This window comes from Toxotes jaculatrix, chromosome 2, assembly GCF_017976425.1.
Source record: "Toxotes jaculatrix isolate fToxJac2 chromosome 2, fToxJac2.pri, whole genome shotgun sequence".
Classification (NCBI taxonomy): domain Eukaryota; kingdom Metazoa; phylum Chordata; class Actinopteri; family Toxotidae; genus Toxotes; species Toxotes jaculatrix.
The window spans coordinates 22,649,911-22,661,194 of NC_054395.1; the positions used below are offsets into that span (position 1 = coordinate 22,649,911).

The window sequence follows — 11,284 nt, forward strand, 5'->3', positions numbered from 1 at the left end:
CCACTGAGCCTGTCTGACAGAGAGACCAAGACGGCGTGCGCGTGTGTGTATGTCTGTGTGTGTGTGAGACACAGAGAGGCAGCTGAGATGAGAGTGTGAAGCAGTGAGAGGGAAAGCCTAGAAAGAACAGCAAAGGCAATCAGAAAGGGGGGGAGGACGCAAGCAAAAAGGCAGAGCAGAGTAGAAGAAAGAGAGGAGAACTGAAGAGGGGAGGGGAGAGACATAAAGGCTAATGTGAATCTACTATCTTTGATAGTCCTGGTGCCAAAGTCAAGTGATGCAATGACTAGATGACCAGCCACTACACACACCAGCATCCTGTCTTGGAGACTTGACAGGAGGGGAGAAGAAAAATCCAGACACTCCAAGGCAAACACTCTCTTCAACCAATCCCACATCCACAGGATCATGTCATCTACCGGGTCAACCAACCACAACAAGCGACTGGCATGTAAGTAACCAACAGTGTATGGGTTAACAGAAATGTAGCTGAAGAGAAAGTGGTTCTGAGACTTGCAGTACTGTGCAGTGCATTGGAACTTTATGTCCTGCACAGGAAATTACTCTGCATTGTTGCTGTTATTTCGCATTTCGATGTGTGCCTTCTTTTTAGTTCTGCAGTAATTTATCACATCGATTTCCATAGGAGACTATTTACCATAGTCTCCTCAGATTTGAATGGAAAATGTCAGCATATCACAGGCAAGCGACACTTTAATGTAAAACTATGCAGGGGGCACAAATTCCTTGCTACTGGTTGAGCTCTGTATTGACTCACAACTCATCGTTCAGAGCTTCACAACAAAACAGTTAACTTCTTCATGAGACATGTTTGATAAAAACATAGTAGGTACTGCATGGCTGCTGCATAATGTTCTCTAAGCCTTTTCCAAGTGGTCTCTGAAAACTGTCCCCCAAGGATTAATTAAATTATTACCAACTAAAAATTACACATATTCAGTTAAATCCTTTTACATTCTGGTCCAGCCCTGAAGCAACCCTCATTAGCAACTCCTGTAAAGATCTAACTGTCCAAAGTAATAATAACAGCCACAGGCCATCTCTTTTTAACCAAATTAGCCTGATGTCCTTGATGGTGGTACAATATTGTTGATCCAGATGAGGTTTAATCACAGTATAACAATTACTTCGCAGAGCTTGACTAAAATAAGGAAAGAAGGTCCTAAATAGAAACAGGGAAGAGATGCAAACTGCTACCTGTTTGTCAGAGAAACATCCTCGTGCTATCTGACTGAAAAAGTAACCCCACAAGAGTTGTTTGTTGTAATTAAGGGTATATACAATGTGCTATTTTCTCATACTACCTTCTGCAGACTAGAGGCAGAGCACTACATCTGAGCTCTATGCAGGCTACAGAAAGCTCTGTTCTGATTGACCTTAATAGGGAGCAGTGGGCAGGAGGTCATCTTTGCATTTAGCCCTGAGTGTAATGCCTTAATGGCTTTGGGAATGGGGATGGTCTGGGAATACACAATCAGATCAGACAGAGAGCTCAGACAAGGTTCAAGATATAATCACAGCATTGGGATTGTAGGAACCTGAAGATGAGAGTGAATTGATGAAACTGATGTAAACTCCTAGAAAGGAGTGGATAAAATTGAAGAGTGAGTGATCACACATAAATTTAAATGATGCATTCATGTAAATTTTTATTGTTCTGGGCCTCATGTTGAGCATCCTGCAGTATGATCTAGTATGATGATGATGATGATGATGATGATGGTGGGTGCTGTGGCAAGGGGCGGGACATGGCATCATAAATGACCAGTCTAGATTTACTTTCTACTACATGGCTGTGTGTTTATGGATACGTGTGTGTGGGCAGTTAGGGGAGTTGGGAAGCACAGCAGGGGAGGTGGCTGTTGTGGTGCAGTGATCTCACTCATAAATGATTTATGCTTGATGGACTGCTGTGGCTACGAGGCCGGCAGAGGAGAGTGATCAGCTCAGTAAATAATAGCAGCAATGCCTAAAAATGATGTGGCTGTGTACTGCTGGGAGCTGGGTGACACCATCACTGGCCCTGGTTGGAGAAGGGGGGGTCGGGGGAAGGGAGGGTTAGGAGCTGCAGGAGAGGAGGGGAGGGGTTTGAAATAGATGGGCTGTCAAATGTGACTTGCCATGCAGCACAATTGCCTTACTACCTCTTTCTCACACACATAAACACCCAGTCTCTCTGATCCCTGAAAACAGAAATATGATCATGGGATTTCTTTCCACTTGCCACAAGGGGATTGAATGCTACACCATGTGACTCTTTGGTTCAATAGCAACATTTGTTCCCTTCTTCCAGTGCGGTTCCCAGGACTCTTGATGTATGACTGCACCATTAAAGTGACAGAGAGCGGCTAATGACGCATGTATTCAGAGTTCAGAGAAAAACAAATGCACATTGCATGTTGGGGCAAAACAGAACAACCTGAGAGACTGATGTGTAATTTGTCATACTTGAATGAGAATATGAAGACTTGCAGTGTGTATTGTCAGGAGCGGAGCAGTGCAAGCGGTAAAAGGATCAGACCCTGGAAGATCAACGAAAAGGACGAAAAAATCATGTGCTTCAGCTAAACCGTCACCTCTGGCCTTGGACCACCCACCTCACCCAACAGAAACACCCACACCACCTCTGCATCTTGTGTTAGATTCTTACACATAAAGAGCTGTTGATGATCTGATCAACACCAATACAAGAGTGAACATTTCTAAAAGCAGAAGAATCCGGATTATTGAGAAAATTTGGTCTACAAAAAGGACAAAGAATCAAGAGAAAAATAATTCCTGCGGTATTGAAGCCAATTAAGTTATTTCCATCCTGTGTGTATCCTGTGCCCTGACACACAACAAACGCACAAAAATGTATGGCGTCACTGCATTCTCGTATTTGTCAGTGTGAGGCTTAGCTGAGGCAAGCAGACCCAGTTAAGCTTTGCTTCAAATCACTGACACTACAGTTACTTTATACAGAGAATAAAGCAGAGCAGGCTCAGGTTGCATAACACTACATCCTTTTTGACTTCTTTCTTTCTTTCTTTTTTCTTTCTTTCTTACTTACTCATTTACTTACAAAGTGACCCAACATCCTACATGCATCTATGCACGCATGTAGGATGTTGTAGCGTGCACAGTTAAAGGATTGTACCAGCATTATGTAACCGTAAGCCCTAGGTAACTATGGTTCAGTGTGTGCTGAGATGGAGCACGGATTTCTGGGTAGGGGGCATAGGTCCTGTTACAGATCACAAGTGTCATGGGATTTCAGCAGGGTAGCTCTTAAAATACTGTGAAGCTTAACTCTGTTAGCGGCCTACGACATTTGTCTTTCTGTCCCCACGCAGACTGAAGACATCCCGCCAATGTTTTTTTCAGTTTCAATATTACTGTGCTGCAGTACAGGGGCCACCACCTTCTTTGAAGTTTGTGTCTCAAAAATGTCACAACAACAGGCCAACACAGCTATGTTTTCCAAAGGTTCCTCTGATGGCAGTTGGGAGGCAAATGCTCATTTGCCTGGAAATATTTGCCACCTAAGTTAATTGCCAATCAGCTTCTGGGGTCTTCAAGTTTTGGTCTCTGGGAAACTTAAAAGTACAGTCACATTAGCCTTCCCTACAATGACTGATAGTTTGTTAAATCCTGTCCCCAAACAGAGATCGTCCAATCACAGCTTAGCAGCTGAAACCAGACACGGCAGGGCTGTCAAGCTCTGGATTTCTCCACATGTCGAAACCTGTGAATGAGCCTGTATGTGATACTCAGAGTCTCAACAGTGTGGAGCGTGGTATCTTTTCTGTTGCCTTTGCCATTAAATTGGATGAGATACAGAGTCAATATTCTCAAAGGTTCATGCTGATGTTACTGCACCTCAACGGTGAGAACTCGCTATCATGATAAAATATCAGTGGACAATGCAGGTTTACCACAGAAGCCTTCAGGCCTTCAAACACTACACCCTCATAGGCTGTATGTACCCTTGAAATGACTCAAGTTCTAGCTCCTGGAGGCTGTCATGCACTGGCAAGAGTCACAACACTGCTACTGTGTCCCAGGGTAATCATCAGCAAAATGAGTTTGAAATGTAAGACATTGCCAGCTAGCAGTCTGACTGAATTATTAATTCTGGCTTTCTGTTCAGATAATATTGTTTTTGCTGTCCATCAGTGGTTGTAACAAAGCCATAATGTGTTTCAGTGCAGTGCCAGTAGTCATAGTCATTCAATACATTAGTGTGGAACCAGCAGATTTGAGGCCTGGTCCACTCTTCTGCCTTCCTATCCTTTCCTGTTTTTTTCCTTCCTTGTCCTTCTTTATAAGCTGTGTCTCTTAATATCCTGAGGCCAATACTTCCCTAACAAAGCAGCAGTCAGCCATCACAGCTGTTCTCTGTTCACTGACCCACCTACAGTAAATCTTTTCCATGTGACCTGTGTTTCATAGCCTAGAAAAGAGTAAAGCAGCAGCCTAAGAACTGAACGGGTGGCCCCGTTTAACACCATAACTTTGCGTTTATTGACCCTTGCACAAACTTGTCTTGAACATCACTGTCATGCTTTTGCTGACAGTCAGTGTTCATACGTAAATTTTGTTATTATGCAACAATTGCTTATTTTCCCATGATGTGTTTTTTGTCCTTTGGGCTGAGAGACTTAAACTTCAGTACGAGTAAAAAAGAACATAACACTGGACTCATGATTGAAAGTGGAAAAAAAACTTAAGTGATGAGCCAAACAGCCATGTAAGGATCGTTGGCGGTTAACAACCCCTGTCAAAAGCGAGGGATTCCCCTGTGGAGGCTATGAACACCATCTGGGTCTCTCACAGAGCATGGTAGTAAAGCAACTGTAGCCAGTTTGCATGGAGACCTCCTACATGTCTTCCACAGCAGGGTGGTAGAAAACTCAGAGGTTATCTGGATGAGTCAGCCTTTTACATACATGGTTTTCTCCCACGCAGGGGCAGACAGATGGAGATATACAGCTGAGCCTGTGTGTGGGTGGGGCATGTCCACTGGCTATCTCAGCTTGAGTAGTGAAATATGATTTTTAGATGAAGAGACAAAGACAGAGGAGGAGAAAGAGACATACACAGAGAGAGAGAGAGAGAAAGAGAGAGAGACCCATACAGCCACCAGGCATAACTGAAGTTTACGTAAGCTGTGTAGTTTCATCATCATCATCCTCAGAAGCCTTGTCATTGCTGTAACAGCCTATAGTAACTGGTTTATTTTTCTCAAGCTTCCTACTCCTGTAAAATTATGACTGCTGAATGATCATGGACACTAGGAGGAGGCCGCAAGGTGGCAGGTTGAGGCCCTAGGTCTCATGAGTAACTTGCGCTGTTCTTCTTACTATGTGTTGTCTTGCTGGACTAATGGGAAGTGGCTGGGGTAGTGGTGTGTCTATATTTCTTAGAGTGTGAACTAGGGGTGGCAGGGATTGATCGATTCCACTTTCCAATTTTGACTATTTCAGATGTATATACAGTAGAAATATATACATATGGAACAGTTTACATTCATGTCTGGATAATAGTTTATATTTAGCAACATGGCAAACTTTATGTCATTAACTATGTTCCCAGTTACTTGAGCAGCTGTTAAAATATCAGACAGAGAGACTGTGAACCACAGAGTGGTTTCCTGTCTCCACAGACAGCTTGAATTGCGGAATAAAGGGCTGTCGTTAGTGCATGACAGTGGACACACACCCCTCCGGGGCTGTGGAAGAGTGATTGACAGATTGACAGATTGACTAGCTGGGTCTCCAGAGATGGAGCCCGTCTGGAGAGGAAGGCTGGGTGGCACAGATGTGTTGTTGTTTGTTTTCAAACAGGAGAAAAGCAACATATAAAAGGTCTGCATGTAGATGTAGTGAAGTGAATGTTGTTACAGTGCACACTGGATTCACCTGCTGCATCATGTACACATGTTAGTCATGGAAGATTGTTACACATTACACACACTGGGTGTGAGCATAAATGAGCATAACTAGTGTGTTTATGTGAACATTCTCACACCCACAGATTCATACATACACGCACAGCCATAAAAACACTGGTGACATGAGTCAAAGTGTCAGCTTATGGAGCCCAGTGGGAGAAGGCACAACGTGTGCTGAGGATGAAACGCGGTTATACAACCACCGATGGTCAGCCTGCCAGAGTTTGATGCTGGAGGTAGACCTAAGGACAGATGCTCTCTTCATTTTCATGTCTGTATTTTCACAAACATTAGCCCAGTAGTGCTCATCCTAACATCCTAACATCCTAACCACACCCCAAACCTCTGCCAACACCAGATAAAAAGCCATTTTGTCACTACACCCATTGTTTTGGCACAGTAGCCAATTTTTGTCAAGACATGCATGTACCACAGACTGTAATTTGCACTTAGATACATCTGTGCAAACACAAATGCCATGCAAAAGTATTTGTATTAAGGCCAAACATACCTTGCTTACAGTGATGTAAAATGTGCAATTGCAAATGTGTGGTTGCAATTCAGAAGGAAAGGTGTTTTAAGCCGTTTCCCATAAATTATTTCTTTAAAATATAGTTGCAACAGGAACTCCTGCAAATATTTGCCGATGTGATGCCACTAGTTTCAAACTGCATGCGAGTTGGAATGTGACCACTAGAGGTCAGACTAATCTCATGAGATCATTTTCTTTGCCTTGAGAAAAGTCACAGAAAGAGTTGACTACAGGTTACTAAAACAAATGTGATAGTTATGTCATTTCTGCTATGAGAGACTCTCCATTAAACTTATCTGCTGGTTCAAATTCATGTAATGGTGTTGACTGAAATATGAGAAAGATGAGAAAGATTTAGAAAAAATCTTTCCCTTTAACAGCAGCTTATCAAAAACCGACAAGATCTTAACAACTGATAAATATTCAGTTGACCGTTTGTTAGGTGTTGGCTTTTCTTTTTTAAGATGCTTACCAGGTAACTTCAAAGTGGCAATCGCAAAGTACTAATAAGTAATTGTAGGAGATGAACAGACTTGCTCCCCAAGTCACAAATTAAAATCTGAACAACAGCATCCAGAAAACACACCGACTTGTGGTTTAGAGACCAAATATGTTACCAACCCTGTCAGCACTTTCATCCATCCATCCACCCATCCATCTCATGAGATGTTAGCGAACAGCACCAGGAAGAAACATCACAACCACAAACATATCCACACCTGATTAACTTTTCAACCCTTTAAGTGTTCAAATCAATGATTTGATCAGTGACAAGAAATAAAGGGAAGAGAGGTGGAAAATGGCATACAACAAAGACCAACCCAGACACAAATCAGGCATTATGAGTCTCGTGGTCGGTGCCTTATCTCTGTCCTATCTCAAGGCCATCAGAATGTTTTCCTAAACCAAGAGATTAAAGCCAGACTATTAAGTAACAGTTCCTTGTGACAGGCAGAATAAGAGTGATCATTCTTATTCCATCTGCTGTCATGAAAAAGCCGCCATACCTCCCTACATATATGTACAAGCCTTTTTTTTTTTAAGAAATATTGAATTTTATGAAACAATAATGACAATGCTTTTATGTGTGTGTGTGTGTGTGTGTTGTTTTGTTGGTCAGCGGAGACAGACAACTCTCAGAGGGTATTGGACAATGATACTGCTCAGCACCTGAAGATGAGGGACAGACAGCGTTTTTTTGAAGAGGTCTACCAGCATGATATAGATAACTACTTGCCCTCTGCTCACCTGCAGATTGACTGCAGGAAACGTGAGTGATTGTCTGAAAGTGATGTGCAGTACACATTTTGTCAAATGATATGTATTGGTTTAGATACAGTTTGAATTTATGTTATTTATGTTATGTATGCTGCTCTGCCCATATATTCAGCCCCCATGGGCAGTATCTCATCTATGGAAGTGAATGTGGATGTCCTGGAGCAGATGGACCTGATGGACATATCTGACCAGGAGGCTCTTGACGTGTTTCTCAACTCAGGCTCTGGAACAGACGAGGGAGCACTGGCATCCCCACTACCAGGTTACACTGTCTCTACCCCACAAACAGCCTTCTACCACTAGTCTTTTAAATACAGAATTAATATTTATGACTAAAGTCCTTCCTTCCCTTCCTTTAAATGTTACATACATTGTAGTACGGGTTAGCTTAGCTTAAAAAGGTTACTGGGTGAAACTGATCAATCTCGCAACAAATATTTTAGGTTTATGATGGTTGTAAGTTGCGCAATTACAGAAATCCTCAACCTGCTTTGATGGGAAGGTTAAAGGGTTTTCCCACAAGTTGAGAAGTTGAAATTATTATTATTATTCAAAACTCTAATTCAACACTCAACTTATTAGAAAAATCAAATTTCTAATACACTCGGACATAAATGCACCTTTTCAGTAGACATTCACTTTCTTTAAATAACACACTTCAGACACTTTCAGCTGCATTTCAATGCAGAAATTTTAGTTGGATTACTATAACTGACAGAACGGGTACCAACATGTTCTAACAGCTTCTGTCTACAGAGTGTGAGGACGAAGATGAAGACGAGGAGGATGAAGATGCAGAGGTTGTCTATAGAGAGCGAGCACCTTTGAAACGACAAAATGAAGTTCGCCGCGGCTCCAAGTCTCGCATGTCCTCTACATCATCTGGTTCCAGTGATACAAGCGGGGCTGGAGTTGACACACCTGTGATCCAGTCAGACGACGAAGAGGTCCATGCCGATACTCTGCTGCTGACCTCTGTTCCCCAAATGAGGGATGAGGAAACAGAGGAAGAAGACGAGGAGGAAAGATGTCTTGCAACTAAATCCTCATAAAAACTGAGTTTTACTAACTGTAGAGAAATCAGAGAGGTCAGAGGAGCTTGAGATTTTTCTCTCTCTCTCTCCCTCCCTCTCCCTCTCTCTCTCTCTACATTTGCATTCTTTTCTTTGGGGGAGAATCCTAGCATGGTTGACCTGGCTGTGATTTGCTGTGTCTTTTGAATGTTTTCCTGAGTAGCTTGGATTTTTTTCTTTTTTCTTTTCTTTTCTTTTTTTTTTTTTTTTACAGCTATTCTATTTTTCCTAGAATATGTTACTCAGTTTGTTAAAATAAACTTCTTGGCAACAGTGTCTAGACATTTTATGTAAATGATATAACTCACAACAGTCCTGTGCACTAACTTGTTGAGAACATGTTGGCTGAGATGAAAAGATTGTCAGTTGAAATTATGTTCCTCTTACTGCCAGAGGGTAACCTTCCTCCTGCCCACTCTGTGACTTGAAACCACAGGTTCCCGTCACTTTAATGCATGAATAAAGGAACAAAATGGAAGGAAGTCATACTGTAGCCACTGAACAAATCCAGACTTGTACAATGAAATCTTTAAAAAAAACACAACATTTTTAACCTTTACTACTCTTGAACTTTGAGTATCTTGGATTTTCCTAGCATATAATGGCATTTAGATTACAATGAGGAAGAAGCCCCTCATAGGAGGTACCAGAACTCAAGAATACAACATCCGCTCTGTGGAGTGGTTCACATCAAACTGTAGTGAGCTATTTAGTCTATTGCTTTGCGGTTATGCTTTCATGCTTTTATCTGCTTGGTGATAATGGCTTTCTAGTGAACATTAAAAAACACCAAGACTTCAAACTGACAGCTCTTGCCTGCAGGGCTTAAAGGGCAAGCTGTGCAGGGACCCTGCATCTCTATCTTATGTTTTCCGACAATCAAAATGAGGCAGAAATGAGGCACAGTGACCAAAACCCAACAAAAAGTTTATTTTCGCTAACAATGCTGTCATTAATCGATTGCCGTGTGCATGTGCAAACTATTTACAGTATCATGAACGGAACTGTGTTTGTAGATGCATGCCATTTTGTTCTTGTTAGTGACTACCCTATATTTCAATTCTGTAAGTACAAAGTATTGCATTACTGAACTATGCAGGTGACACCTGTACCTAAAACCAAGTTACAACGCTCATCCATGTGAGAGTAACTTGAGAACTGAATATATGTAAATGATTACATGAGGAGTGAGTGATTTGTTTATGCACACCATATAGTGTGTGTCGGTTCGTGTGGGTGTGTCAGTATATGGGTGTGTGCGAGCGAGGACGTGGATTGTCAACATTACAAAACAATCTTTTTACAGTGTTAACCATGATGTGTATCTCTTACAATGTGAACATCTTGCTATGAGCTAAATAAAAAGAAAACAGAGGGTTAACCTGTTGAATTTACTGAGAGTTTACCTGTGTTGTCTATTTCTGACTGACAATTATAAAAAGGAATGCTAAACATGTTGGCAACCAATTCTAGAGAGCTTAAGGTCTGCATACTTTTACACACGCATATACATACCTACCCTGTATGGCACATCAAAGGACAGGCTCATATATATACTCAACATACCTGCTGCCACCACCACCACCACTACCACCATAATTTTTTATTTTCGTTTTGTGTCTCAACCAAACCAGTTGAGGCAGACAGCCACTTACCATGAGCCTCTTACCCCATCACCACATGGGGAATGTTGATTGTATGATTTGGTGCTGTATAAATAAAAATGACTTCACCTGACTTGGAATATCACACATGAAAAAAATGTTATATAGTAGGTATCTGTTCAGGGCCAGTACAAAAAAAAGGGGGAATCAAGCAAATCTTGTTCACATGGGCACCTGACTATTGCTTTAAGACAGAGTTAAAAAACTGTGAGTCAGCATTGTGTTTGCCTGTATGATAGCGTGCAAGCGAGGAAAGAATTCCCCCTCAGGGAAAATGCAGATGTTATATTAAAATGATCTACAGATCTGACACAAACTGGCCTCTTCCTCTCCTCTCTCTCTCTCCTGTGCACCCAGCTCTCCAGTTCAACAAGTTTTACAAGTTAGCTTGTAATTAAGTCCTAGTAACATTTTCTCAGGTGCCATTGTGGACCTGTGGCTGATTTGTTTTTACTCTATTGTGGTAAGGACAGGGCAGAGCTGTTTGCCTGAGTTGAACTGCCTGGAAGCCATGAGCCAAGACGCAGTTGGCTATGGTGGAGGTTGGGCCATTACGTTACCCACTACATCATTATTCATCTTGTGTGCTGACTCTCAAAGTCAACCAAGCTTTCAGCTCTGAATTAAGCTTCCCACTTAAACAAATTTCTAGGCTTCAGATCCAGACATATTTTCTCCCTCAGGTCACTACTCTCCTAAACCTCCTAGGTTTACCAAATGCAAATTATCTCTGATCACATGACTTTGTCAACCAATCTTGCTTTTGTGGCTCTTCTAACTA

The 11,284-nt window shown here is 41.9% G+C and overlaps 1 protein-coding gene across 1 annotated transcript; it reads left to right on the forward strand.

Annotated features, from left to right (window-relative positions):
• Window positions 1-345: 345 nt before the first annotated feature.
• Window positions 346-8,553, forward strand: LOC121199597 (dysbindin-like). The gene is made up of 4 exons (XM_041064439.1): window positions 346-451; window positions 7,609-7,758; window positions 7,879-8,028; window positions 8,510-8,553. Exons 1-4 carry the CDS (start codon window positions 409-411, stop codon window positions 8,527-8,529), a joined length of 363 nt encoding a protein of 120 aa, XP_040920373.1. The 5' UTR covers window positions 346-408; the 3' UTR covers window positions 8,530-8,553.
• The last annotated feature ends 2,731 nt before the right edge of the window (window positions 8,554-11,284 follow it).

Excerpts from the sequence above, each read along its gene's own strand:
- LOC121199597 (XM_041064439.1), top strand. The coding sequence starts at position 409 with ATGTCATCTACCGGGTCAACCAACCACAACAAGCGACTGGCAT. Across the intron at positions 452-7,608 it reads CCACAACAAGCGACTGGCAT|CGGAGACAGACAACTCTCAG; the intron begins GTAAGTAACCAA and ends TTTGTTGGTCAG. Across the intron at positions 7,759-7,878 it reads GCAGATTGACTGCAGGAAAC|CCCCCATGGGCAGTATCTCA; the intron begins GTGAGTGATTGT and ends CCATATATTCAG.